Source organism: Erythranthe guttata, chromosome 9 (assembly GCF_056151865.1).
Source record: "Erythranthe guttata isolate IM_541 chromosome 9, IM_541, whole genome shotgun sequence".
NCBI classification, from domain to species: Eukaryota; Viridiplantae; Streptophyta; class Magnoliopsida; order Lamiales; family Phrymaceae; genus Erythranthe; species Erythranthe guttata.
This window is the reverse complement of record NC_142541.1, coordinates 52,597-79,805: the sequence shown is the minus strand read 5'-3', so window position 1 is coordinate 79,805 and position 27,209 is coordinate 52,597. Positions and strand designations below refer to the sequence as shown.

The 27,209-nt window shown below is 36.2% G+C and overlaps 7 protein-coding genes and 1 long non-coding RNA gene across 11 annotated transcripts; 3 read left to right on the top strand and 5 right to left on the bottom strand.

Moving 5' to 3' along the window:
* Nucleotides 1-149: 149 nt before the first annotated feature.
* On the bottom strand, nucleotides 150-3,228 carry LOC105974983 (CDT1-like protein a, chloroplastic). The gene is made up of 7 exons (XM_013000146.2): nucleotides 2,950-3,228; nucleotides 2,724-2,843; nucleotides 2,327-2,552; nucleotides 1,208-1,862; nucleotides 1,028-1,118; nucleotides 525-585; nucleotides 150-434 (listed from the first exon to the last, which is right to left on the bottom strand). The coding sequence occupies exons 1-6, from the start codon at nucleotides 3,105-3,107 to the stop codon at nucleotides 531-533; spliced, it is 1,305 nt and encodes a 434-aa protein (XP_012855600.2). The 5' UTR covers nucleotides 3,108-3,228; the 3' UTR covers nucleotides 150-434; nucleotides 525-530.
* A 2,966-nt stretch (nucleotides 3,229-6,194) lies between these two features.
* Nucleotides 6,195-10,183, top strand: LOC105975057 (Endosomal targeting BRO1-like domain-containing protein). Of its 2 annotated transcripts, XM_013000228.2 has the most exons (13): nucleotides 6,195-6,601; nucleotides 7,084-7,137; nucleotides 7,410-7,681; nucleotides 7,769-7,843; nucleotides 7,922-7,980; nucleotides 8,058-8,193; nucleotides 8,495-8,591; nucleotides 8,693-8,759; nucleotides 8,885-8,983; nucleotides 9,078-9,167; nucleotides 9,289-9,443; nucleotides 9,538-9,639; nucleotides 9,752-10,183. In XM_013000228.2, exons 3-13 carry the CDS (start codon nucleotides 7,435-7,437, stop codon nucleotides 9,873-9,875), a joined length of 1,251 nt encoding a protein of 416 aa, XP_012855682.2. In that variant the 5' UTR covers nucleotides 6,195-6,601; nucleotides 7,084-7,137; nucleotides 7,410-7,434; the 3' UTR covers nucleotides 9,876-10,183. The 2 variants fall into 2 exon arrangements, with proteins under 2 accessions (XP_012855682.2, XP_088679409.1); XM_088823283.1 differs by lacking the exon at nucleotides 7,084-7,137.
* An 891-nt stretch (nucleotides 10,184-11,074) lies between these two features.
* On the top strand, nucleotides 11,075-14,614 carry LOC105975018 (uncharacterized). 2 transcript variants are annotated; one of them, XR_016033564.1, is made up of 5 exons: nucleotides 11,075-11,315; nucleotides 11,398-12,226; nucleotides 12,577-12,743; nucleotides 13,022-13,987; nucleotides 14,096-14,614. XR_016033564.1 is itself a non-coding variant. In XM_088823290.1 (4 exons), exons 1-4 carry the CDS (start codon nucleotides 11,110-11,112, stop codon nucleotides 13,227-13,229), a joined length of 1,410 nt encoding a protein of 469 aa, XP_088679416.1. In that variant the 5' UTR covers nucleotides 11,075-11,109; the 3' UTR covers nucleotides 13,230-14,614. The 2 variants fall into 2 exon arrangements, 1 of the variants encoding a protein (XP_088679416.1); XM_088823290.1 differs by having other exon boundaries at nucleotides 13,022-14,614.
* LOC105975020 (Late embryogenesis abundant (LEA) hydroxyproline-rich glycoprotein family) lies at nucleotides 13,600-14,470 on the bottom strand. Its single transcript, XM_013000186.2, has one exon. The coding sequence runs from the start codon at nucleotides 14,468-14,470 to the stop codon at nucleotides 13,685-13,687; it is 786 nt and encodes a 261-aa protein (XP_012855640.2). The 3' UTR covers nucleotides 13,600-13,684.
* A 254-nt stretch (nucleotides 14,615-14,868) lies between the features above and the next one.
* Nucleotides 14,869-17,147, bottom strand: LOC105975019 (GroES-like zinc-binding dehydrogenase family protein). Its single transcript, XM_013000185.2, has 9 exons — nucleotides 16,807-17,147; nucleotides 16,630-16,676; nucleotides 16,214-16,536; nucleotides 16,044-16,126; nucleotides 15,877-15,952; nucleotides 15,736-15,797; nucleotides 15,552-15,647; nucleotides 15,298-15,459; nucleotides 14,869-15,209 (listed from the first exon to the last, which is right to left on the bottom strand). Exons 1-9 carry the CDS (start codon nucleotides 16,975-16,977, stop codon nucleotides 15,090-15,092), a joined length of 1,140 nt encoding a protein of 379 aa, XP_012855639.2. The 5' UTR covers nucleotides 16,978-17,147; the 3' UTR covers nucleotides 14,869-15,089.
* A 390-nt stretch (nucleotides 17,148-17,537) lies between these two features.
* On the top strand, nucleotides 17,538-19,068 carry LOC148767795 (uncharacterized). The gene is made up of 2 exons (XR_016033563.1): nucleotides 17,538-17,957; nucleotides 18,165-19,068. It is a non-coding gene; the product is annotated as an uncharacterized LOC148767795 (long non-coding RNA).
* A 569-nt stretch (nucleotides 19,069-19,637) lies between these two features.
* LOC105975067 (protein FAR1-RELATED SEQUENCE 6) lies at nucleotides 19,638-22,569 on the bottom strand. 2 transcript variants are annotated; one of them, XM_088823288.1, is made up of 2 exons: nucleotides 22,347-22,569; nucleotides 19,638-21,674 (listed from the first exon to the last, which is right to left on the bottom strand). In XM_088823288.1, exon 2 carries the CDS (start codon nucleotides 21,672-21,674, stop codon nucleotides 19,665-19,667), a length of 2,010 nt encoding a protein of 669 aa, XP_088679414.1. In that variant the 5' UTR covers nucleotides 22,347-22,569; the 3' UTR covers nucleotides 19,638-19,664. The 2 variants fall into 2 exon arrangements, with proteins under 2 accessions (XP_088679414.1, XP_088679415.1); XM_088823289.1 differs by lacking the exon at nucleotides 22,347-22,569 and adding an exon at nucleotides 22,007-22,133.
* A 239-nt stretch (nucleotides 22,570-22,808) lies between these two features.
* Nucleotides 22,809-26,676, bottom strand: LOC105975069 (phytochrome-associated serine/threonine-protein phosphatase 3). The gene is made up of 10 exons (XM_013000241.2): nucleotides 26,175-26,676; nucleotides 24,907-25,053; nucleotides 24,754-24,821; nucleotides 24,541-24,598; nucleotides 24,161-24,271; nucleotides 23,908-23,958; nucleotides 23,585-23,728; nucleotides 23,365-23,460; nucleotides 23,204-23,275; nucleotides 22,809-23,113 (listed from the first exon to the last, which is right to left on the bottom strand). The coding sequence occupies exons 1-10, from the start codon at nucleotides 26,253-26,255 to the stop codon at nucleotides 23,030-23,032; spliced, it is 912 nt and encodes a 303-aa protein (XP_012855695.1). The 5' UTR covers nucleotides 26,256-26,676; the 3' UTR covers nucleotides 22,809-23,029.
* Between the last annotated feature and the right edge of the window lie 533 nt (nucleotides 26,677-27,209).

Sequence of the window (27,209 nt, the reverse complement as noted above, 5' to 3'; positions counted from 1 at the left end):
TATTCGAGAAGAATTTCCAAGTCTACACTCGTTGCCGATATTTATAATGCAGTTGGTGAAGTTTCATATTTTGATTCATTAGTTTATCTCATTACATGGTATCAACCACACTTTCTGTCTGGCTTCTAGAGAAAAAAACATAAGCAGGATTTCATAGACCAAAATCAAATGTATAATATTTCATGGTTTCGAAATGTTTACAACAATCAAATTAAATTGAAATACTCGTTTTTAACATTGGGAATCCACAAACTCCTCAACACCATGTAAAATATGCTCAACAGGCAACAGTAAGATTTATAAATTGTTACAATCATCTACATGAGAATTACTGTTCCAAGACTTCTTCAATTCACCCAATAAAAGAGGGAGAAAAAAACTTGGATCCTTCAGTTTCGATACTCAGACTTAAATGGATGTCAAATTAGTATGTCCTGCAAGAAGACATACAGAAAGAGAGCAAATTTAAAGAGAGCATAATGAACACACAAGAAAACAGTCTAATCTAAACCAAGACCACTAACCTCGGATCAAATGCCATCAACTCTCTCACAAATGGAGTTAACGTCTGATACTTTCTTCACACTGCAAATTACCAAAAGAGGTATCTCACCTTAGTTAAGCGCACACACCATAATATATTCTGGATTCATATCAGTAAATATAGAAAGCACAAACAATCATAATTTTAAGATAAGATATAGAAGAAATAGCTTGAAGGGGCAAAATTTCTCTCCGGATGTACCAAAAATCATTCTTACATATATGCTAACAAGTAAAATAAGCCTTTTCTATATGCATAGAATTGTATGAAGACGCAATCACACCAAATTATCGTCATCAAATATCAGCCTCTTAATGGATTAAATGTCTATGGATGAATTACTTGTTGTGCATTATTGTCAAAAGAAGATATTGCTTCGACATACTTAAGCAGAATGTTTCTTCAACCCATTACTAGACCTCCTAGACGATACAAGAATTGAGAGCCCTTAGACAGAAAATATTAGGCACAAGGAGAACATACTTGTATAGAAGGTCACCACTAGGTTCCAGTTTCTTATAAATCCAATCTGGAACCAGCTTCTCAAGGTTCTGAATTTGCGTTTCAACCTCACCTAATCATACAAAAAAAATAGATTCAGAAAACTCCAGAAAGGCCATAATAAGGAAAGGAAATAAGTGAGATAATAGCATCTGAGCTTACTGTGGTCATCGATCTCGAAACTGTTCATAATAATCTTCTGAATAAGTTCTTCCTTTGTGATTGAACAAAAGTTAACTGATCGAAATATTTGGTGAATCAAGAGAACAAGGTCAGACGGGGAAAATGACGGCTGCTTGTATGATAAGGTAGTGTGGTCACTATCCATGCTATAAAAATCTAATGACTTCTTAACAACTGAAGTGGAGTGCTTGCTGTTTTGACTTGCTGTCTTCTTGTTCTCGTCTTCACATGTCAGCACCAATCTAGTTGGCGAAATCGACCTCATTGGAGTAGATTGTACTGGTGTTTCAACGAAAACACTGTCACTACCTACAAAAGGCTTCATAGGAGTGCTCTCACTCATATTGACGGTGGAAGAAGAACCAGGAAGTGATGTTACGATTTCAATCTCTTCAATCTCTCCATTAACCTCAGAAGCACATTTCACAGTTGAAAGGATATCAGTCTTCTCATTTTCTACAGCAGCAGCAGCTTTGTGAAGGAAGTGTGTTTTAAAAGAAGGATGGAGATGAGATGAACTTAACATCTCTTTCTCACACAAAGTTGACAAGTCCTCATAGATTAAGTCTTCCTTGACAATGACACTTTTTTGGCTGAATGGCTCTGGTAGTGCAGCTTCAGGGATATCACAACCCTGCTAGCAAATAACAAAAAAACGTTCAGCATACACAATCATTAAAGGACAAAACAGCATTTTCAACCATCTTCTAAGAAAGAAAGTGTAGTGAGTAGTGATCACAAGTGAGTAAAGAATACAAGATCCTTCTGAACTTGAAGAATAGAAGTATTGAAATTTATGAGGTTCCATCATCTGCACTTTATGTGCAGATTTTTACTCCTTGTGCAGGAGAAAGAAGGCTGATGACATGTTCATCCTGTTCGATTCTGCTAATGTACAGTATTAGGTTTGTAGGCAAGGCATTAAATGAATCATGTCTATTGAAGTAAACCACTTCTGCTTCCATGTAAACGGAATGAGTAACTGTAAAAATGGAAATTCGCTAGCATATCGAACAGCAGAGCTACACATAACTATTTACAGCATTTTCTCAAAAACAGAACAATGACAACCATCACGTTAAATAAAAGACACATTACCTCAGGATGAGTCATGTAAAACTCTCTTAGCCTAGAAGAGAAAACATTGGCCAGAGCGATAAATGCAGATTCTTCATGATTATCTTTCACAACATCAAACAGCAGTTCAATCTTCATATCTGGCTTCATGCATTTGGTTTTCTCATCGTGTATGAGAATCTTATCAATCAGAACTGCTTCAGGAAGTATATATTTTATTTGTGCAAGGTGTATGAACAAGAATTTTCTGATACAGGATGTTAAAAGAGAAGGATTAGACTCCATTCAGCAACAAATATAAATTGAAGTGCAAGCCAATTAAACAAGTTGCATTCTTCCATCACAATTACGGTACTCTTGCTATAATTCAAGCTAACACCCAGTATAGCAAACCTAGTAGTAATTTGGAAATACTCACCTTCCTGTGAGGATTTCAACTTGATTCGAAATTTTCTGAAAAATTGGTTCTTTTTTACGTAGAGACAGCAACCTCAGTGAACTAGTCATGCGCTCAAAAAACTCCAATAAGATCCCATACCTGCAAAACATTTAAGAAGATTTCTTCTTGATTTCAGGATTTTTCTTCAATTTATATACGAAAAAATAAAAAACAAAACAGAAATGCATATAGGAGGTTAACATACTTGTGTGGGAGTTCAGCAGGTTGGTTTTCATTGGTCTTATTAATGCGTGAGGGTTCTTTCGTTTTCACAGGTGTTGGAGAGGAAAAAGTATGTTCAGCATCATGGGTTTCAACAATTGATTCCTTCTGAGGAGAGAAAGAAGAAGAATTTTTCGACATAGCTACGTGTTGGTGGTGCAATGAGAGGTGAAATTCGAATTGGGAACAAAATCTAGGGTTTCGTTTTTCAGTTCATCGTCATCGAGGTGTCGTCGGAGGGAAAAAGCAGGTCAGTGATTTCAAAATTGAAATGGGCTTTTTGATTATAAACTAAATAAGCCCAATAAATGTGTTCATCCATAAAGCCCAATAAATGTGTTAAACGGGCTTTCGGTTCATCCATAAAGCCCAAAGTCGTTGTCCTATTTAGTAAATTAATTAATTAATTAAAGATATTTCAACAACACCATCCAATAAGAATAAACCAAATCATGACTCCTCAATCATTGTTTCACATGAATTTATAGTTTCACTGAACAATTCGAACATCGTATAAATTACTATATTCATCTAATGGGTTAAGACATATTTTTGCATTGTATGTATGTTTCGAAGATATTTTTGTGATTATTATTATTAGTAAAGAGACAAATAAATATATACAAGTATTGTAATCATGTATTGGGCATGTGCAAGCTAAGAATATATAAATAAATAAAATGATGGTGAAAGTTTTGGAGAGTTTATCGGATCACCTAACCAGACCAAGGAGGCAGCCGCCCAACTTCCCTCCATCCTCCACGTGTCCCTTCTACGCCACCTTGACGTCACACATATCTAAATCGTGTCCCTCATTGGACATGCATCAAAAAACTTTCATTAATTAATTTATTTATTTACTGGCCGTCCACGTGGTTACGGTTGCTTTGGGTCGGACGTGACCTGGCGGCCTTTGATGCGATCGATATATGTTGTGCCACGACGAAGCCCAGCATCAAATTAAATTCACACAAGTCAACTTTTTTATGACAATTAATTGCCAATTTGCCACGTGTTGACCCAATCAAACCTCATTCATTTGGATTGCAATTCTTCTTTCTTTCTTTACCAAATTGTACGTGTATTATGAATATTTATGATTATGATTATGAATGAAACATCAAACATATATATATTAGTTTGACATATATATTTTGGGATGTTGATTGGTCATGAAAACACTTGTCATTGCAATAATATTCTCATTATTTCAAATACTATTGATCGAACAACCCACGTATACGTACATCAATTTATTATCTCATGCATTTCTTCTCACAATTCACATTAATCCCCTAACTATAAATTAAAATTATAATCTCACAATATGCATGTATAATAAATCTTGGTGGTAATTAATTGGTACGTATCCATTTTTTAAACTGTCTTTTTAATGAACTGGCGACTTCGATTTGACTTAATGCTTCTGGAAATGCCGCCCACCCTCCCTCCCTATTTTTTTGATTTTTCTTCATTCCATAATTATGGTCGGTCTTATAATATACTAATATTTTATTTTAAAATTATTACTACTGTTTTCATTTAATTAAATGATTACTAGTTGGTAGCAATTGAGCGTACTTTGAAGATTATTATTATTATTATTATTATTATTATTTTTATTACTTTTATTTATTATATAAAGACTCATGAATTTTACAATATTTATATGAATAAATATATAAATTCAGTATAGAGATAGAGATATATAAATAGGGGTAGTTCGAATGTCGGTACAGAAATGGTCAATTCAGACCTAAAATATTATTATTATTATTGTTCAAGGAAGGCAGTGTATTAATTATCTACTAGGCATTGCTAAATTGGATCATCGCTGGTGTGTCACAACTATATATATTCACCTAACCGGGAATAAAATGAATTAATAATGAAAAAGAAGTGAATTAATATCATAATTAATCCCCAAATTTTAATGCACGTACGTACGGCAGGACAAGAGTTGCAATTGTGAATTATATATTCTTGTAAACGATGATTATAGTATTAGTTATTAATAGTAATAATAATAGTAATAATATAAGAATTGAATGAATTAGTAAAGTGATGAACCAGCATCTAACTGCAGTGCAGGGTAATTATTTATTTATACTATAATATATATTCTGTGGACAAGTAGCTAGTCTATCATCGAGGAAACAAGTATTAATTAATCATGAATATATATAATTATTGAAGAAAGCAATTACAATAATGTATAATGTAAATTTTGTTTTCACGTTTGAATCAATACTTGTGATTTTTTAGTGTTGTTGAATCAATTCCCAGTTTTGACAATTTCGATTTGTCTCAACTATATATATATATATATATATATATATATATATATATATATATATATATATATTGCCTTCATGACCACCCACCCACCCACCCACCCCACAAAAAAAAATAATAATAAAATAATAATAATAATAATAAAATCGTGTGTTTGTAAAATTGGATGCAATTGGCTGGATGAATCAAAGGATATATACTATGGCCACTAAACAAATAAAATCATATATAGTGATGCACCCATCGATCACTAGTGGGATCAAATATTTATATAATATAATGAACTTGTTTTATAAGACCAAATTAATTTTGACGAATGTGAAATAAATAATGGCCATCAAATAATATTATATATCGACTATATAAAAATGAATATAAAGTTCCTTCGATCATTATCCTAGAAGCTTTTAATTAGCTCTTCTTTAACGATCGATTCATAGTTTTTGACTTGACGATAAACGTACAAACAATATATTTTGTACATTGTGTAGCTAGGTAGAAGTGAATTTTAATTAAGAATTAATTATGATGAGCTTACATTAATTAGTTGGGCTGAATTATAACTTTATCACCAATAATCCCCTCTGACGTATCAAGAATATATAATTCATTTTTTGATTATAATAATATAAAATAAGCATAAAACAGGAAATGGTTAGATTAGGTGATCTTATTACATGAAAAGGGCGGTGTGAGTGAGAAAGACAACAAACAATGAAAATCAACAACAGATTGACTGTGTCTATGTGTCTATGTGTCACCTCTAAAAAGGTTACATTCGGCGCCATTTACCTTCACCCACCCACACACACACACAGGTAGAGGAGACGACTATTATTTATTTATTTATTTATTTATTTATTTTTCTATTTTTATCAAGAATTTGTATTTTTTGTATATATATATAGTAATAAATAATAGGAGGACTAAACTAATACATTTATTTATCTGTTTTCCTCTCTTTACTTGCTTCGACTGCTTATCAACAATTCCACTCTACGTTCCACATTCAAACTTCCAACTCTCTCTCTCTCTCTCTCTCTCTAAATCCTCTCTCCTCTCTCTCTCTCTCTATATATATCTACTCCAGTGGCTCTCTCTCTCTCCCCCTGTTACTAAAATTTCCACAAGTACTTCATATATGTGGGCCAAGATTTCAATCTAATTTCAATTTCAATTTCAATTTCGTTTGAGTTTGATTCGATTCGACTTTTGTTGACACCCTCAACACTTTTCACCCAAACCCACCATAGAATCGATTCCACAAATTAAAAAGATCCCATCTTTTTAGTTTATTAATTTCTTGCTTGATGGAATTTCTCACCTCTGTTTTACTCAAGGTACGATAATGTTGATTTAGCTTCCTGTTTATCTTTAATCAGCTAAATTGATCCATTATTTCAGACCAACAATTGAAGTGGGGTTCTTTTTTTTGTTTTTTGGGTTTTAGTAATTGTTGTAAAATTAATTTAGGTTTGCTTGTATTGTTTGTTTATTTTGATTGATTGCTTGCTGGATTCTGGTTTATGGTGATGCTTTACTCATAATGCTCCTACTTGAATGCTTCTCTCGTGAGCCAAAATAACGGAAAGTAGTAATCATTTTGCTCAGGATTATAAATATAAAATAGTAACATAAATCAACCGAAAAAGTGCTTTTTAAGGGTAACTTGCACAAGAAAAGTTGGCACTTTGCACGAGAGAATACACATAGATAGGTCATGACCCTCTTGTGACATTGATGCTGTCAGTTTTCTTTTTCTTCCATTGTCTGAACTTATATGTGTATTGAGAAGTTGAAATCTAATTGCTTTTTCATGCAGAAATCAGTAGAGGAATTATTCCAGCTATTTATCTTCTGACCCTTTGAAAAACTGGTGAGCACATTTAGTTATAAGTTATACAGTTTGACATTATCTGGCTGGCGCCCGTGAGTTGCCAACTGCTTTTCTTGGCTGTTTTCATTTATTGACTACAACATCTTATTTTTGAGCTCTGCCAAATTTTCATAGTTTCTTGTGACTATTTTTTTGTCTCCTTTTTTTTTTTTAACAATTAAAACTGTATCGGGATGTGAATGTGCATCACAAAACTATTGCCCTGCCAGCCTTCTTATTTTCAATTATTATTGGATTGGTTTTGCTGGCAGATTGAAAAAAAATAGAAATTAGAAAATGGGATGCTTTGTATCAACTCCAAAGGACAGCGGTGGAAACAGGAGAAGGCCAACAAACATTGGAGATGTGTCTGTATTCGTACCAGGTTTAAGGATTCCTAAGCCTGTCAATTTCTCGGATTCATTAGGCGATCACCTAACAAAAAGCTTAGTGGAACGCCTTTCTGCTCTTAGAACTAGAATAGTTGTTATGGCTGGGCAAGAAGGTCCCACAATTACTAGAACAAGGCGGAAAACTCAGCACGGTTAGTTTCGTATATGTCTAAAAACATTTTTGTTGTCTCTGATACTGTCTGTCTGATATTGATGTTGCATCAGCTCATTCCATGCAGGGGGTTCGACGCTCGGTGATCTTCTCCAGGCTCTAGAAGATTATTTGCCGGTTCTTTTAGGATTGGTTAAAGATGGTAATTAGCATGTTTAAAGATTATCAATCAAGAAGTATGATGAATATTTGCTGAGGGGCCCTTGTTTGCACTGTGCAGGGAGTCCTTTGCAACATAAAGTACAGTTTGTTTGGATCAATCAAGAAGATGAAGCAGAGGTCAGACTAAGACCTCTCCCTGTTCACATGAATTTAGTGAACTGATTATTTCATTATTCGTATCTATATATCTCCAGGAAACGGGAATGTATAGTGCTTGGTATGAAGTACTATCTGTTTTGCACTTGATGGCAACACTATCGTTATCGCAAGCTAATTTGCTGCTTCTTCCAAGAACTTCAATTGATGGTTATCAGCCAAAGGTATCAGAAGGTATGCGTGTCACATTTATATTGAGTCATTGAAGTAATAAATGTTGGTATTTGATAGTAATAGGAAAACCATGATAACCGATCGGTACATGCAAGTCTGCATTTTGTAAACCACTTTTGAGTTCAACGTCATTTGATTTATTGTAGACAAAACTGAATGCATGGTCACTAATTTGATTTAACAGCATGAGAAAGATGAATAAATTGACAAAATAGAAATGTAAAACTTACATTTATCATTAGTGACTTTTTCGAACTTTCTTTAATGTGTGATATAAATATTTTTTTTCCTTATTGAACAGAGAGCCGTCGGTCTTCTGTTGATGTTTTCTTAAAGGCAGCTGGTTACCTTGATTGTGCTGTACGACATGTTCACCCACAGTTGCCCAACGAACTCAGGTACAATATGTGCTTTTAATTATCAACTAGGTAGGGTTTGTCGAGGAGAGCCATATAAATTCACTCAAATTTCTTTTTGGGGCTATTTTTGTACTTAAAAGGAGAAACCTTCCAGTTGACCTTGCTGAAGGAGTTCTACGAGCACTTTGCCTCCAAGCACTAGGGCAGGTATTAACTAGCTACCTCACTCACTTAATGCTCTTAGAATAGTATTGTATTATTAACTGCTGATGCGTTTTAAGACACAAAAAATATATAGGGTACTTGACAGTTGATATATATGTGTTGAATAGGGTGTTGATATTCAGCTTGGACTTGCTATTGACAGTACAAAGGCAACACTTGCTGTAAAAAGAAGACTTGCGTGTGAGATGGTCAAATACTGGCAGCAGGTATTGTCTGAATCTCTTCTCTTTTTCATCTGTATTTATTAGCCAAAAGAGAAATGTAATGTTTATGAAAGTCTGTGTGATCATGAATCTGTAGGCACAAGATAACATGATGAACCTTCCACTAGCAAATGGTTGGGGAGAAAAGCATGCTCTTTTCGTCAAGTGGAAGTACGTCGAAGCTAAGGTATCTTCCCATCTTTTTACATAATATTGTTTTTTTCTGTTCAATTTTTAGTGGACTTTGATAACATATTGTAGTTGGTCTTTTTTGAGATTTTGCTAATTTTTTTTTTAATAAATTGAAGGCGGGAGCATACTACTATCACGGTCTGATACTTGATGAGGGGAATACGGAGAAGTCGCATGGAATGGCTGTAGCTGCTCTTCAAGCAGCAGACGAGTATCTGAAAGAGAGCAAAAAGGCATCTGAATCTTTTAATGCATCTGTTCCTATATCTAGGTACGTAATAAAATATATGTTTTTGTTCCGTGAGTGGCATACTTATTGTTCCATCAGAAAATAAAAAATATAGAGAATAATATAATGCATGCAGGAATCCTCCTCTGTGGGGAACGATGAAGTATCTGTCTGAAAAGATACCAAAGGATACTTGTAGCAAGGTGCGAATCAACAAGGATCTATACACTTACGAAAGGTAATTAATTTGATCCTGCTGATTAATTATTCCTGTTTAGTTATTATTAGACCGAAGAAGAAGAAGAATGTGTATCTAAATTGACATATGTTTGGATTTGGGTGTATTGTAGAATAATGGAAACGGCGCCAACATTACCAGATTTTGCATTGGCATTAAAACCAGATGAATATCAGCTTCCTCTTGTGGACGCCTCTTGGAACGACGAATCAATCAAGAATAAGACTGGAGATTAATTATTATTAGCAGCAGCAGCAGCTCTATCCAAACTTTCTTCCTTATTGCATAAGAATGGTACAGTTCACCTTGTGATTCAAATGGTTGTCTTAAAATCGTCACACCGGAAAAGAAAGAAGAAATATTCGTTACGGTTATGGTTGCTTTGAATCATTCCTGTTTTATTTTTATTTTTTGTTTTTTCTCCAGTTTTTATGTGTAATGTAGAGTGTGAAAGTAAAGGGAATGTTTTCCTTAGCCACAGTAACATAAATAATGATAATTTGTATTATTTTCATACATTCAATCAAGTGAAGTTGCATGGCACTATTATATGTCACAATTATTTGGTACAAAATAGGGAAATCCGAAGACACATGTCGGACACTATATGAGTCAGTTTTGCAATTTCTAAAAGTTGGAAACATGTTTGAACTACAAATTTTCAAATATTGTTGTTGCTTCCTTAATTACTTTCATGATTTAATGATCAATTGTAAATTGATCATATTTATAAATATACTCCTATAATTTTAATATTAATGCGTCTCCCAAGTTCTCGTATCCTTATACATGCGGATTCTTGTGTCTATTTTCCCGTTTCTCCATATAACTGTTTCCATGCTACATAGGTGATAAACTCCTAACAGATTCAATTGAAAAAAAAGGTAAATTACGGCCATCCCTTGAGATAAGGTCAAATTACGAAAAAAAAATCCATCATATTTGGGTAATTACAACCACCACTTAAGTACGAATTTTCTTACACGTCCACCTTTATGGTCTCAAATTTAGTGGAATCTTCTAGATTATGGAGAATATTCTCCAGTTTGTGCTCGTTTTACCCAATTCGAGCTGCATATTTTGAAACAAGATGATCATAAGATGTGTCTCTTGCCTTGTAAATATCAAATTGTCGTGCATCAGAAACTGCATTTTGCACAAAATGAGTACAAATTAGAGAACTTTCACAAAACCTAGAGGATTATGTTGAATTTTACACCATAATGGTGGACGTGTAAAAAGATTCATAGTTAAGGGGTTTGATTGTAATTACCCAAATATGATGAATTTTTTTTCGTAATTTGACCTTATCTCATGAGATGGCCGTAAGTTAACAAAGAAAAAAAAAAAAAAACAACATTTGTCTCAATGAACCGGGTACGAGCCTCTGACCCGAACTAGACCCATTTCATATAATTCAGTACCCATTTATACCGAGAAACCGAGAAAGACTGTCATCGGTAAATTAAGATGGAGAAGAGAGAAAGCACCGCCACCTCGACCACCATCGCCTCCACAGCAGTGGAAGATGCCAAGAGAAGGTGCGTTTCCCTCATTCAGCGCCTAACTACAAGTAAGCTTTCTCTCTCCCCAAGGACCACCCTCTCCCGATTAATCCACTCCGAGCTCACCTTTCTCCACCGCCTCTCCGCCGCCACCTCTCCTCCTCCTTTCAGGTTTCTTATTCTTCTTCTTCCTTAATCTAAATTCTCTCTTTTTTTGACCTAATTGAAAATCCTTGGCAATTTCACATGCCAGTCTCAATATCGGTCACCTGGAGGCTGTGTTGCACGTGCTTCAGCAACCATTTGTTACTGCGGTATCGCGCGTTTGCAAGCCCATTAAGCTGTCCCATTCGTGTAGCATCTACATCGATATTGTTTGTTCTCTCAAGGGGAATCCTGTTTGGTTCATTGTATCCGATAGGAACTCCAGATACATCTCCTGGGACACCAGTTCAGGTAATAAAAACAAGGGGTTAAAGGATAAAGTTCAGCAAGTTCTTGATGCCGCACGCTACTCCCCTGTAACGCTCAGGCCTTCGTCCGTTGTGCTTTTCTTTTCCAATGCTGTTGATGATGATATTTATCAGAATCTTAAAATTCACTTTGGAGCCATCCACTTGGAAATGGAGCCGTTTTCATATCAAGAGTTGGAATTGGAGGACAACTGGACGAACTTGGAGCTTGGTAGATTTTTTCCTGATGCTTGTGTTGTCGAAATAAAGGTCGACAAAGATCTTTGTCGTGAGATGGAGGAAAGTATTTCTGATTCTGCAAATGCAAAGATAGGTGGCTTAATCTGCTGCAAAAAGTTGGACGACTACTCTGATTTGACATCTTTGTGTTCACTTGTTTTGGGGATGAAGTGTTGGTGCTGCTCGTTGGATGATAATATAGAGCTTGAAGTTAGTTTACTGAATCAGTCTTGGAGAAATGCTGAATCCAAGTTGGTTAATTTTGATACAACAGCAATGGTTGCGATTGTGTCAGGAATTAGCAATGGCCGGACAGAAAAACTCTTGGCAACACCAGAGAGCGAATTGAGAGGTCGGTTTAAGGGAAACTACGACTTCGTGATTGCCCAGGTAATCTTTAAAACCTATATCTTAACTAACGGATGCTTGAAAAACTTATCTGCTTCAAGCACATTATTGACATCAAGTCACGAATTCTTCTCTATTATTTCAATTATTCTCTTCGTGATGTTCAATATTGTCAAGTGACAAACATACTAAAGGAAAAGTTGAGAGTATTATGTTTGTTGTGCTTGTTACTGATCTGTTTGTTATTTTCTCTCAGTATCATAGTTAACTTTGGCTGTTGTTTCGTTTTAACTTGTACAATAGCATCTTTATGGTGCACTCGAGAGTCCCCTTACTGCAATTTCCCAATCATTTTCGTCGACATGTGACAATTGTTCTTCATATCATGCCAGGTGGACTCCGAAAATAAGAATCCGATACATAGTGAACTATCTACCGTAATATCAGGAAAACAAGGAATTATAAGTGAAAGTGTTCGGTTGGAGTTTCTGAAGCTCATCTCAATGTGTGGTGGACCTAATGAGAAAAGAAGAGCCGAGTACTTTCTGAATTTCCTCAAGTCAGTATTTTCACCCTAATTTTTTGTTTTTTCTTTTCTTTTTGTTATTATTAATCTGGTCTATAGTTCAACACATCAAGTGGACAAGAGAGTCCCCACTTTCTGATTTGCACATTGAAAAACTTCCGAATTCACAAAGAAATGACTGTATATGTATCCGTAATAGGAAACCAAAAGATGTATATGATTATTTTTTGAGCTCGTATTTTTCCATTTTAACCTTGCATCATATCCTTTATTCATCTTCATTCATTAATAAATTAAAAAAACTATCCCAGGGCAGTGCCTGATTGTCCATCAACTCGGCTGATGAGTCTTCCAACAACCAGAAAGCTAGCTTTGAAAAACAAAGTGGTTTTTGGCACTGGTGATTATTGGTCTGCTCCTACTGTAACGGCAAACATGGCTTTTGTTAGGGCTGTCTCACAGACAGGGATGTCTCTGTCTGTAATAGAGCACAGACCACGGGCACTAATTGGTGACTAACATATATATACGCATGTTGAAAGATTGTTTGCATTTCTCATTGCTTCTTGAAATGATCTACTCTCGATAAATATAGTCATATGATACTGATCTTTTTTATCTTGTGGGAGTAATTTATGTTTCCAACTTGAGTAAGTGTGGTTCCGCAATTTTTTGGCAGTTTCGTTGTACTAAATTAGAATTCTTGTCTGAAATTAGCTGGCCAACTCTAGAATACAATGCCCATTCAACACAAGGCAGCTAGCATTTATGTTCATTTAAGCTGTCTAAGAAGCAGCATTGCTAAAATTTACGTTTCCAGGATGAGTGCTGTCTATCATTATTATTGTTCAAAAGTTGTATTGCGTAAAATACTAGTACTGAATATTAATGAATAAGAGGTCTTTCCAAAAATGGGAAATAGACGAAAAAAAAAATGAAGGTTTACACTAGGATGGATAAATAATAAACACCGTTCAGAGCTTCAGTCCAAAATTACAGGTACTAGCTTTAATGCTGATTAAACTATTAGTAGACAGGTTATCGACAATCAACATGCAGGTCCCCATTATTCGCACCTTGTTCAGCTTCAGTTTCCCAAGCTTAATGCTGACAGGCACATCTATCTTAAGATCAAGTGGAATCCTTCCAGTCTGTTGCTGCTCCTGCATTGCATCAAGCAGGGTTCTTCCATATTGATTTTGGCCTGTTAAGACTACATTGAAAGTCGTTTTGTTCTGGTGGCCCTGGTAGAATCTGGGGATCGATCCTTGGCAAAGGTTTGTGTTTTTGTACCACACACTCAAATGGCTACCTTTCTCGTAGTATATTCCAATCTTTTTATTTGGGTTTTCTGCTGTGATCTTAACATTGAACCTTGCGTAAAGGCTCAAGTCGAAATTCAGTGTCAAGTCTGATATTCTGAGATCGTCAACTGAATATTTGGGGATCTTGGGTTGGAAAACGAGGTAAAGAATCCCTGCAGTGGCTCCAACAATGATCAGCAGGAATATGAGGAGGCTAAGTGTCCAACAGAGGCATTTGCACAAACAGTTTCCACTCTTTGGTGGTGCCAAAGGAGGAGGCCTTGCTGCAATTAAGTGGCCTAATGGAACTTGATTCCTTGCTGGATTACCTTTTTCTGATCGGAGAGTGACTTGAGGCAGTAGAGGTCTTGTTGTTGGTGGTGGTGGCGGTGGCGGTGATAGTGGTGCTTCGAGATCCTGGACGACCACCGGATGTATTCTTTGGTGCTCTGTCATTAATGGTGTATTTGGATTCTTGTTTTCGAAATGGTGTAGCACTGAAACTGTGTATTAATAATGGCGCATTTGGTTTGTGTCAGGATTGTACGATAAAACCGTTTAAGAATGATGTTATATGTGGTGTACATATATATATATATATATATATATATATATATATATGAAAAAGTATGAAGAGAAAGGGGAGGTGCAATTTGTTATTGGGTAGGAAAAAGTTGTCAACTTTCTTACCTAACTATACAAACTGCATGCTGAGTATGAGAGAGTTGGGTCATCTAAGCATAACCCAACTTGTTGAATATGTCATGCATGTATAACTATTGTTGTTGACCTAATTTTATTTTGAATGTCAAATGGAGATATCAAAACAACTGAAAGTCAGCCAGCACAAATGGTAGAGATCAAATGTGAGTTTACTGATTTCCTGAAAACTCTCATTGTAACTGATTAGTAAAAAGAAAAGGAAAGAAAAAAGAACACTCTGTTCGATTTGGCCATTGCTAGCGCAGAAACATGTATGAATATACCTAACAAAATCTGTTTTTGCCATTCGAAAGCACAAGCAGTTTCCTTGTAAAACGTGTCCATTTGATTGCATTATTATTTAAGAAGAAAGCTAGTTAGTTGGCATGTGAATGACACAGCGCAAACATTTTCCTTGAATCATAAGCTCAAATGCCTTGTTTATATCTTCAAACTGCAGATTGTGAGTAATGTACTCGTCAATCTTTATTTCCTGACAAAACAACAAATTTTGATTTTGAATCATGCTTATAGTTTGTTTGTATTATTAGATATGCATCAAATGTTGAGAGTTATATTACCTTCCTTAGGTACATATCGACAAGTGAAGGAAGATGAGATTTGGGCTTCCATCCCCCAAACAGAGATCCGGTTAGTGTTCTTCCACTGAGAAGCAGTCCGTAATGAACTGCTATCTCTGCCTTGTTCTTCGGTACACCAAGACTCACTGTCAAACCCCATCCCTGATTTTTTTTATTTTATATATTACTTACAAATCCAAAAGAGACAGTAAAATAATAAGTTTGATTGAGTAATTAATATCGAGAGAGTTTACACTGCAACAAGACTGTAAAGCAGTGGTAACCATTCCTGTATCTCCTACACACTCGAATGCATAGTCTGCCCCACCACCAGTTATTCGGTTAATCACCTGTAAATATGACATCATCATCATCATTTTATTTATAGATGATAGATGATGGATGACTAAGATGATACGGTGGTCTGCTTAAACAAACCTGTTGAATTGGTTCATCATGCTCATTTGGGTTCAGATACTCTGTCACTCCAAAACCCTTTGCTGTTGTATTACCAATGCAATTAAATTATTTAAACGACCATACTCTAATATTATTTCGTATTATGTAATTCCCAGTTACCTCCTTCACGTTTCTCAGGATTTGTGTCCACACCAATTACTCGAGATGCCCCCCTCATTTTAGCACCTTGTGCAACCTATTCAACAAGAAAGGAAATCTTATTATTTATTTATTTATTTGTTTCTTATATATGGCATAACAGAGTATAATGAAAGTCGACAACTCACAGAAAGGCCTACAGTACCAAGACCGAAAATAACTACAGTTGATCCTTGTGATATATTTGCAACCTTCCAAGCTGCACCTAGACCTAGTTGTGAGGCACATTCAGGCAGATTGAAATATATATATAAGAAATGTACGTTAAGCTCGATTCATAGAAATAGATAACTTATACCAGCTGCAACTCCACAACTGAGAAGGCATATTTTATCGAGAGGAGCAATAGAGCTAATCTTGACAGCACAACCAGAGTGCACTATTGTGTACTCGCTGAAACTGGAAACGGCACAGTAATGATAAACGGGGTTTCCGTTAATGGAGAAGCGTGTCTGCTTGTCACTGTGCATTAAGCCTTGGCGTTCCAAGCCGAGAACTTGGCACATATTGCTTTTATCAGAGGCACAATGTGTGCAACTCATACATTCTCCAGTAAACAAAGTGAGGACGTGGTCCCCCGTTTCGAACTCGGTCACTCCTTCACCCACACTCTCAACAATCCTACATACATTAATATTTGAGGAAACATTTGAAACAATTAGGCAGGAAAATATATGATAAGCAAAGATGGAAGGACAAAAAAAAAAAAGTCACCCAGATGCTTCATGGCCAAAAATCCGAGGAAATATATGAGGTTGTGCCTGCAAATGCAATATATGATATTTGTAAATGTGATTGATGATCAACAGTTTCTACATATGAACTGTTGAATACAACAAGTATTACTTTAAATGCAAAGAATGGTATATTGAAGAAGAAGAAGAAGAAGACCTGAGAGAGCCAAGCGGTGAGGTCGCTGCGGCAGAGTGAAGTGCAGACGACTTTGATGCGGATCTCCATGGGCTGAGGTGGGCTGAGCTCCACCTCCTCAATCACCAGTGCCTCTCCCGCCGCCCATGCCACCGCCGCTTTACACCTGATCACACCCCCGCCTGAAGACATTCGTTTGATTGATTGATTTCTTCTTTGGCTGCTGCTTCAGGCTCAACTAACTGATTATTTTCTCTCGCTCTCTATTTTGGGTAGGTGGCGTGTTTTCCTTTTCTTTATTGTCTTCTTTAACAATAATTTTCTTTTTTACTAAATTAATTTTTCAAGTTGGTAGTTTGAAGAAAGCACAAGCAAATATTTATGTTCACTATATATACTTACTTTGTAAAATAATTATACAACTGAAACATAGTTAAACAAAAAACATCTCAACTGGAATTGTATCATCAAAATTCACATAAATAAATCAAGCTTAGTTTTATGATTTACATCACATTGCAAACACCATCCTTCAATATTTGAGATGTGAAGCATATATTAGAATTAGACCATACAACTCAATAATACATATATATATATATATGTACATCGCCCCTTTCTTTGGCCCCCAAATTCTTTTCCTTTTTCATTTGGCCCGTTTATTCACCAAACGACGTCGTCCGCTTTCCATCTTCCAATCCGCTGCCGTCAATTTTTTCTTTTCCCTTTATTTTCTCACTTTAAATCTTCCTGCTTCACCTACTTCTTTTTTTTTTCCTTTTCGATTTTTTTTTCTTCTCACCTCAGTTTCTCTCAAAAGCTCCTGCCGGGAAAATATCTCCCCTATTTTTCCCGTTCTCCGATATTTGTCATCGTTATTCCAAAACGTTTTTGCTCGCTCGCACTTAGTAACCCTTTTCTCCAGTTTCCTCTCAATTTCTAACAAAAATTGTCCGAACCCCAGCCCAAAGACCCGGTTCCCCAAGCTGAAGACCCGACGGCGCGCCCCACCGGGAAACCCACTGGTGACCCGACGTCCCGACCCGCTTTTGAACTCGGGCGCCTTCATGATCTCGACCGGAACGACTACGGGGCAGAGTCCCCGGAGAACCAGCAGGAAGAAGACAACACAGAGAATGTGAACTTCGAACCGGGTGTGGTTATTGCACCGGGTAGGTTTTATTTTCTCTTCACACACCGTTTTAATTTCTTGTTAGGGTATGATTCATCCGCGTGTTTTCAGCTGTTTCTTCTGTGGATTTTTTTTTTTTTTTTTGTTGCATGTGGTGGATTTTGTGTTCATTGCTTGCTTTTGTGTAGCAATGTTGATTATGTCATATGAACGAATTTAAGAAATTTTTTATTTTCTTTGCGTGTAGTCGAGCCGGGGCTACGAGACTGATACTACGACGAACTAATATTCCTGAGCTGAATGTATATTATTGATCCCTGAGTTATTGGTTTTTTGACAGTATCGATCTGGTGGGCGTCGCTTTTTGATATGCATTGTAGAACACTAGGGTTAGACTTGCTGGGGTGGCGCCCGATTAGAACCTTTCGATTTTCAACTTTGTGTAAGGGATGTGTGAAATATATGAGGTCAAGTGTTAAAGGAGTTCGATCATAAAGACGAAATTTTTTCGACTTCAGCTTGCCGGTCTTGTGTACGTATTGACTTTGACAGGTAGCATATTGTGGCACGAGTAACGTGCGCACGATTCGTGTCGTTAAATCTGTCAAGTTTGGATTGGATACGACTTTACCAGGAAAGACACAGATCCCCGATTAGAATGTACTTTATAAACAACCAAGAGGACTTTTTGGACTTTTCACCAGCCGCACCCGATAATGACCGAGGTTATGGTTAATTACTCCACGCGAATTTAGTCTTGAAACGAAAACTACTGTCGATTAGTCAAACTCATTTCAGGTTGTAAATTGACGTATGCTAAAGAATATTGAACCCTAGCCTTTTGTGATGGTAAATATTTCAACCTGTGAGTAGTTTCTTTATGCTTCCTATAGATCCAAATGATTGGTCGATGCCTTGGTAAAAAAAAATCACACTTCTTAGTATCTTATGAAACGATGAAATTGTTGCTTTTTTTTTTTTTCTTGGGACTGTACTTTGATTTGGTAGTGGTAAGAATTCTCGTGATCATTGTTGGCATCGTATAATTCTTTTTTATATTTCCTGAGACATGCCCACACATGCTTGTATCGGTTTTTATTTAGTTATGCTTGTATCGGTTTCTATTTAGTTACAACTGTTAATTTTTATTATTTTTTGTGATTTATCATTTCATTTTTCTGGTTGACGTGTGGGGTGTTGGACAAGGATAACTCAGATGGAAGAACGTGTCTTTATCGTATAATTACATATATAACTCAGATGGAAATAGTTTCTGAGTTGAAGGCCCTTGAGTACTTGTTTGTTCAATAAAATTGTGTGGATTTTTCTACTTTGTTGTGTGTTGTGTTGGTGTTGAACTGCCTTAGTAGACTTTTTAATATTGTGGGGATTTTTCTACTTCATTGTGTGGATTTTTCTACTTTTTAACCATAATAATGTGTTAAAAAATATTTGCATATCGAGAGTTTAGTTGTCTTTTTGCCCATGAACTGAAATACAAGAGGAGAAAGGGGAGGGCGGCGCACCACATCAAATTATCAACAATGCCGCCGAGGAGTTTCACACATCCATTACGGGATTTTTATCTTATGTTTTGTCTTTGTTGCTATTAAATGGTAATTTTCGTCATTTTAAATCTTTACGAGCCATGAGAGAGAGAAATTTATAACTTACGAAAAAATTGACCAGGCACCGCGCCTTGCGCGGTGTTCCATCACTAGTATATATATATATCTACATAATTTTGTCATGTTAATTTTCTGTCTAGTACACTGAATTTAGTCAACAAAGTGTCAAGCTCTTGCATTACAGCTTCATAGTGTTCTTGAGATTGTGCACCCTCTTCAACAACTTCAAGGGCAAGTCTAGACAGATGGTTATACCATTCCCCAGGACCACTATCTTCACTAAATCCAACATCTAAGGTGAATTTACGCTTATATTCTTTATTCCAACGCGGTAGAATGTACTGCGACGGTATTTCTTCTACCCCGTTATAATTAAGCACATTTAATGCATGCCTGCACAGATAACCTTTCACACTGAACAAACTACAAATGCAGCGTACTTCGGTTTGACTTGTCTCGTACACAACTTCATATTGTCTCGTCTCCTTCTCCTTTCCTTCAACTTCTATTCCTTCTTTCACAACAAATGTCATAATTTCGTCTTCTGCAGCCACTTGCTTTGTGTTGAAGCAAGAATACATCCCCTCCACTTCAATCTGACATTTCTTGAACATTTCCTTCGTGTACACCTTCGAGAGCTGGAACTCGAAATTAGATTTCGTTTTCAACTCAAACCTCGAATTCCTGGACTCAAAATCTTCAATGGCTTCTTTCAGATGCTTTCTCTGTAGTGCCAGATCATACTTGTCAAGGAATTCTTTAAAGGATGTGTGCTTATGTATATACCCATCAAAAAATGCACTAGAGCCCCCCTCACTACTCTCACTAATTGGCAGCATCCCCACAAAGGAGGTGTCTTTTAAGTAGACTGGGGCCCACATTTGTCGATCTTCATACAATAACTGAAGCCATTTATTGTTAGCGAGGCTGTGCTGATTTATCATCTCACCCCACAAAGTTTCAAACTCCGATATCTTCAACGAATCATACACTGCTTTACTCAGTTGCCTCTTTATTGCTTCAAACCCACTCAATCCACCCAATTTCTCAGGCACACGGTGCATGATGTATGACAAACAATAACAATGACGAGCCTGCGGAAAAACCTCCAAAATTGCCATATGCAAGAGTTTGGACTGATCCGTGACGATAACTTGTGGATGTCGTCCGAGCATACATGTAAGCCATGCCCTACACATCCAAACAAAATATTCCACTGATTCATGTCCAAGGAAGCCACATCCCAACAAGACAGATTGTCCATGGTGGTTTATTCCGACAAACGAAACCAATGGTATCTCGTACTTGTTTGTCAAGCTTGTTGTATCGATTGTGATTGTGTCGGAAAAGTAATTGTGAGCAATCCTAGACCTAGCATCAGCCCAGAAGACATTATTCAAGCGCCCCTCATCATCAAGATCCATCAAATAAAAGAAATTTGGATTTGTCAGCTTCATACGACAGAAGTAATTATATACTGCATGAGCATCACCCTCTTTGAGATCTAGATGCTTCGAGTGATCCATCGAATTCCCATTATCTCTCTCATCCGTCTTCGAGTGTCCGTTGCATAGAGAATCCACCACATCTGTACGGTATAACTTAATTGTGTGTATTTCTTTTACAGGTGCAGTTTTTTGTACTTCCTTGGCAGCAAGACACATCTTTTTATGTGACTTGTAGAAACGTTTGGTTTCTGGACTCACTGGGTGGTTGTGATCAAGCTCAACCTCGACTATTCGCCACCTATGCGCATCCACAAGCTTGACGATTACCATTGCAGGGCACCCCGTTCTTGTTTCTGGCCTTGGATTGTTTGCTTCACTTTTTTTCTTGAAACCGGCACTGCTACAGCTGAGTTTTGCTCTATATCTCTCCCTTCTTTTAGAACGAAACCATGAATTGCTGACTCGGATCCCAAATCCTTGTCCCTTAGCATAGACATTATAGAAGTCGTAAGCTTCATCGAAAGACTCAAACTCCAAACCCTCAATAGGCGGCCGAGATTCCCTTTTTAATTGCACTCCTAGAGCTTCGTTGCTGTATTCCAACATTGAATAGTCTCCTTCATCTCCATATTCATCACCTTCCACGAAAATTGGCTCAGTGTTAAGCGACACTGCCTCCATCTAAATCACCAATAAAACTAATCAACAATGGGGAAGAAAAGTGTCCATACCAGCGATACGTTCAAAAGCAATTTTACTTATGAGAGAAAAAAAAAACTGTATGAAAACACAGTTTCAGACATGGGGGATATTTATCAGAGTATATGAGTGAAGGTACTAAGTGCGATCCAAACATAAAACGTATAACTATATATCAATAAATCTGCCACTACAAGAACCCACATTCCTCGTGTTTTAGACCTAAAGAGGCAAGCTTATAGGTGACAAGTACCAGGAGATTCAAAAAATGCAAACTTATCAAGGTTGATTGAATTACTTTGTATTACATACACCTTCTTTATATTAGTAACTGTGGCAGAGAGGGTTTAATTTTTTGAAAGAACTAGATTCGAGAACAAAAGCATTGATTAGACAAATATGAGGTGTTCTTGAAGTGGAACCAAAGGGTAGCTTCCTAACACTGATTATTAATGATAAATATCAGATGAAACCAGGAAGATAAATCAATGACGAGGAAGCAGACAGAGATGAAGTAAGTAATAGAGACGAAGGCAGATGATTATGATTGATGATGACCTGCAAATCAAATGAAAGTGTTTGTAGCCTATGTAGAAGAAGAATCCCTAATTGGGCAATTGGGAATTGAATCCCTAATTATGAGAACATACATACCCGATAACAGGCGGCGGCTCCACCTGCTCCGTCACGGCCAACACCTCAATCCCCCGTCTTCCTCTTTATTTCTTCTGTATTATTAATTCTGATGCCGGATTTATAACAAGCAATTTTACAAGATATTTGTACTTGAGCTGTTCTTATTCTCTTTTTCTTTTTTCTTTTTAAATTATTATTTTTTTAAAAAGAGATTGCTATTTATGCATTACCAGCACCAACTAATTTTGAGTTACTTAAGTTTTTCAATTATTAATTTAATTAGTAAGACGACTTAATCCATTATCCAATAGAATAACCAGAAAAAAACCATCAAGTTCTTGTCTTTTATCCCAGACAATTTGGACAATTGTATATTATCATCTCACATAATCAATCTCATATAGTATGGCTTGTAGTTTTTCCAACTCCACAAGAACATCACATGAACATTACCCAAGTTGAATGTATCAAAATTATGAATTTGAGTGTTAAAAATGATATATTTATCTAAACAAATGAAGCAAGGAAACACAGATAGAGATGGGATACATATGATATAAAAAATGCAGAAAACTAAACTGTGTCAGCAGCAGCACTAGTAGACTAGTAGTAGTAGTGGTATCCACAAACAAAACTAAATATATATATCTTTAAATCAACACACACACACACACACACAAACAAATTCACTCTGAAATGAATCAAAGAAAATAAGGTACTCCAGTTCTTGGTCCTCTCATCTGGTTGTTCTCCTCCGTCTCTGTAAAAAACTTCACTTCTCTCTCCTAAACACAACCAGGATAATATAATCATCCATCAAACCAGTTGTGTATATATATATATATTCAAGAGTAATAATCAATTAATACTCGTACCATATTCTCATTGAAGCTCAATATTGATGCCACATTTCCACAGCGATAACAATAATTTGGTGCAGACCACACCTGCGCATTGTTCCATCAACAATCAAATACTTGTGAAACTACTTATGGATTCCATCATCATACAGAATTTAGACAGCTAAAAAACTCACAGTCACAAGTCCTTTATCTTGAAACATATACTTTAGACCTTCTTGAACAAGTTGGTGGGCCCGACATACCAGATCAAGTTTGTTGATGTGATTGAACTGCAAAACCCACCCCCATTTTACTAGTTTAGTTTTGATTATCCAAACAAACAAACAAACAAACACAAAGCTGCTTGCTTTACTTCATTCATTCATTCATTCATTCATCAAGTCATTGACTCACCTCGGTTGTCACCCTGGATCCAAAAAGCCAGCCAGCTCCACGAGGACTAACTGCCCATGTCTCAATATCTTCAGGATCACTCCACATCAAGTCACAGAACGGCCCTTCGTGTGGGATCTCACAGTTCCTATCAATCACTCGAATCTACACCAAAACAATAACAGCCAAATTTTACTGCATACACTATCAGCATATTCTAAAACAGGTGTAATTAAGTACCAATTTAGATCGAATATGCAGTGCTTGCACACACACACACACACACACACACACACACACACACAGAAAACGAAAAGAAAACCAGAAAATAGTAATGATCTAACCTGATCGATGGTTCTAATATCTGGGGATAGGCCACCATGCACACAGAGTACCTGGCATTTCAAATGTCAGTTTCAGTGTCTTACTACCAAAAGAAGACACAGAGTGCAATGATAGTCATAAGTTCTTCATATTTCCTTCCAAAGACTTCAGATACTACAAGACTAGATAGCCATGCCATAAAAATCAGAAACGAAATTTTGTACATTTTCCTACTCCAATAATATCTCTGATAGAGGGAAAAGGAATACACACCGTGCCATCAATAATTGCAGACAGAGTTAGATAGTCAAAAACATCTGTGCAGTAACGCCAAGCATTAGCATTCCCATACTTCCTTTGACATTCATCGTAGAATCCATAAACCTACACAGAACAAGCATGTACAAGTTCATCAGGAAATTTTCAATCATGAGAATACACTACACTGGCTACCTTAAGTACAAACAGGGACAGCATTCCCAGAAAGTAAAAAATGACAGAAACTAAGTCATTATTTTCTTCAGTTAATTTCAGTCAGCACCACTTAGTGCCTTCATATGAAGACAAATTCTTAGCTGCCTCACCATTATTAGTTGTATGCGTAAATATATAATCTAGTTGTAATGTACAAGTGCAGTGTGTATATTGGTTACCTGTGTCAGTTGCCTGCTTTCATGATTTCCACGTAGGAGAGTAATGTTAGCAGGATATCTGGAAGCAAATACAAAGGCAATATAAATAACTAGCCAAAAGGAGCAATTTCACCTGAAAACCGTCCAAAATATGTCTCCAGCTAACAACCATATAAGAAATGTTTTTTCATCCACAAGTTGGATATTGTTCACCGCACACTGAATTTTACATACCTTGCTTTAAGAAGCAAAAGGATAGTAAAAACTTCTAGACTGTTATAACCACGATCAACAAAGTCTCCCTGCCAGCAGAAAGTACAATTAAAATAGAAATAAAAACAAAGAAACAGAAAGATGAGAAATTGCTTTAAAGTTTAAACTGTTTACCATGAATATGTAATTTGTTTCTGGTACATGGCCTCCAGTCTGGAACAGTTTCATTAAATCATGAAACTGCCCATGAATATCCCCACAAACTGTGACCGGACTGTTGACAGGCTGAACATTTGATTCCTCAATCAAAATCTCTTTTACCTGAATGAGGCAGGATCACATCAAATTTAAGAACAAACCAAGATTGTAAACTAAAAAATGGAAGCCAAGGATAAAAATATGATGATTCAAACCATAACCGTCTGCCTCACTGCAGGAGAGACCATAAACTATGTATATGCGAATAGATGTATTATGTAACCACGTCTACAAATTTTTGGAAAGTATCTCCAGGCCTCTCATTTCTATAAAAAGTTCATAAATTAGCAGAAGCCCTCTGGCCCACTTATCTAGACAGTAGTTCACCACTTTCAAATCAGTTGACAACCTTCTATATATTAGTGAAGTGGAAGAAACAGTAGCATGTTATGCTTAGAGTTTAAATGATTGCGTTAACCCAATATAAAATGAAATGAATTTTGAAAAAGATATAAGATTATCAGCACTAGAATGATGTCGATCTTAGCAGATATAAGAGTTCAAACTTTGTGCTCTAGATACGAACTTCTTTTTCACAAGTACTTTAGCTGGAAATATGCAGGGGCGGTGAAGTAAACCAAAGAAGGGAAATAAGATTAAGAATAGCTGGCAGAGATAGAGTTCTTTCAAATCTTTTAGGCAAATACGACAGACAGTTAATGAACACATTTTCCTTGATGAAAACTTTACAGTTGCTTGACTAATGAAGTAATCATGGTTCCATCTAGTTATTAGAGCTTGGATTTTCAGGAACTAGAAATCAACATGAATGAAGTCTCCTATTTAGCAAGAACCTCTTTTAAATAAAAAGAGTGGAGATTTACCAACTTATACGCTCAACTAAGACATGAAGAATCTAGATATGAATCCCATCCGATACACAGATCCTCATAAACCCTTAACCTTTGCCAAAAAAGAAACATTCCTAAACCCCAACTACACCCGTTGCACCAAGACCGTGGACCCGCCCGCCAGAAAAAAATTAGAAAAGGGTCAAGGCAAAAACCCTAAGTACCAAAACAACCAAAATGTGAGGCTAATAAAAACTGAAACCATTCTCCGAATTCGTTCATCTGGTACAAAGATTCTAGATTTTCATGAAAAATTGACATGAAGCGTGGCAATTAAATAAATAAATGAACAAAAAGAAAACGAGAAGAAGAAGAAGAAGAAGAAGTAGATACGTATTCGCAGAGAAGCTGAAGTTCGTCTTCTGACAAGTGCTGGCCGTCTTTCACCTTTGTAATCCACTGGTCCAAATCCATTTCGTCTTGTTTTCTGAATCCCAAAAAGAATGATTGATTATCCGAGCAATTACGGGCAATCAACAGCAGCAAATAGAAATAAAAATGTTTATATACGGAAGAGGCTTGGTGTATGTATTGAATATGTACTGTTTGTAGCAATCTATGAGTAGAAGAAAAATCAGATACAGAGAGAGGCGGAGATATATGTGGACTGGAGACGAAGGAAATATTAAGATGGTGTTGTAATTTGTAATTGGTTGTTTTTTCGCAGCTAAGCCAAGATTCAGACCCTCTTTTTTTCTTTCTATTTTTCTTCAACTCCAACTCCAACTCCGATTATAAATTTCATTTTCCTTGTACAATTAAATTAAATTAATTACGGCATTTCATATTCTACTTCCCTTTCCAAATCTGAATCTTGGATTTCTTTTATTTAATCAAATCTATAATGAAACTAAGTTTATAATTTTTATTCAAAATTTATCTACTTAAAATACTTGTGCATTTTGATGTGTTGCATTTGTTACTCCATATAGTGGTCCATTTTATTCAAAATTTCACTTGAGTATTGATGGGTTTAGTTCCCAACCAATGGACCCAACTTCCCATATTCAGATTAATAGATCACAAGGATTGAAGTGGGCCAAGAGCTCATTCAGTAAGCCAAAAGTCCATACAACGCGACTGTTGCATCAACGAACTCATCTTCTCGGGCAAAAGATCGACGTTCGGTTGGCTTTTGCTTTTCCATTGATCAGAGGAGTAGAGTTTGGGAGGAAAGTATAGATCTTGTACCATCAAGTATCAAAATATTTTTGGGAACATTTTTCTAAAAGTCTTGCATGTATTTTCATTAGCAATGAGATACTAATTTTATTAATCAAAGTCCAATGTTAATTTTCAACTATTTTCAAAAGATTCTTGCTATTTTGGTCAAATTGTAGATGGAATTAAAAATATATATTTTTGGCA

Coding starts and splice junctions, on each gene's coding strand:
- LOC105974983 (XM_013000146.2), bottom strand. CDS start 3,107: ATGTCGAAAAATTCTTCTTCTTTCTCTCCTCAGAAGGAATCAATTGTT. Junction 1,863..2,326: donor TTTACATGACTCATCCTGAG/GTAATGTGTCTT, acceptor ATTTGCTAGCAG/GGTTGTGATATCCCTGAAGC. Junction 586..1,027: donor AGTGGTGACCTTCTATACAA/GTATGTTCTCCT, acceptor GGTAATTTGCAG/TGTGAAGAAAGTATCAGACG.
- LOC105975019 (XM_013000185.2), bottom strand. CDS start 16,977: ATGTCTTCAGGCGGGGGTGTGATCAGGTGTAAAGCGGCGGTGGCATGG. Junction 16,677..16,806: donor TCACCGCTTGGCTCTCTCAG/GTCTTCTTCTTC, acceptor TTGCATTTGCAG/GCACAACCTCATATATTTCC. Junction 15,953..16,043: donor TTGGTACTGTAGGCCTTTCT/GTGAGTTGTCGA, acceptor CTTGTTGAATAG/GTTGCACAAGGTGCTAAAAT.
- LOC105975018 (XM_088823290.1), top strand. CDS start 11,110: ATGGAGAAGAGAGAAAGCACCGCCACCTCGACCACCATCGCCTCCACA. Junction 11,316..11,397: donor ACCTCTCCTCCTCCTTTCAG/GTTTCTTATTCT, acceptor TTCACATGCCAG/TCTCAATATCGGTCACCTGG. Junction 12,744..13,021: donor TACTTTCTGAATTTCCTCAA/GTCAGTATTTTC, acceptor AAACTATCCCAG/GGCAGTGCCTGATTGTCCAT.
- LOC105975020 (XM_013000186.2), bottom strand. CDS start 14,470: ATGACAGAGCACCAAAGAATACATCCGGTGGTCGTCCAGGATCTCGAA.
- LOC105975067 (XM_088823288.1), bottom strand. CDS start 21,674: ATGGAGGCAGTGTCGCTTAACACTGAGCCAATTTTCGTGGAAGGTGAT.
- LOC105975069 (XM_013000241.2), bottom strand. CDS start 26,255: ATGGATTTGGACCAGTGGATTACAAAGGTGAAAGACGGCCAGCACTTG. Junction 25,054..26,174: donor TTCAGCTTCTCTGCGAATAC/GTATCTACTTCT, acceptor TGCCTCATTCAG/GTAAAAGAGATTTTGATTGA. Junction 23,276..23,364: donor AAGATAAAGGACTTGTGACT/GTGAGTTTTTTA, acceptor AACAATGCGCAG/GTGTGGTCTGCACCAAATTA.
- LOC105975057 (XM_088823283.1), top strand. CDS start 7,435: ATGGGATGCTTTGTATCAACTCCAAAGGACAGCGGTGGAAACAGGAGA. Junction 7,844..7,921: donor TTTAGGATTGGTTAAAGATG/GTAATTAGCATG, acceptor TGCACTGTGCAG/GGAGTCCTTTGCAACATAAA. Junction 8,194..8,494: donor TCAGCCAAAGGTATCAGAAG/GTATGCGTGTCA, acceptor CTTATTGAACAG/AGAGCCGTCGGTCTTCTGTT.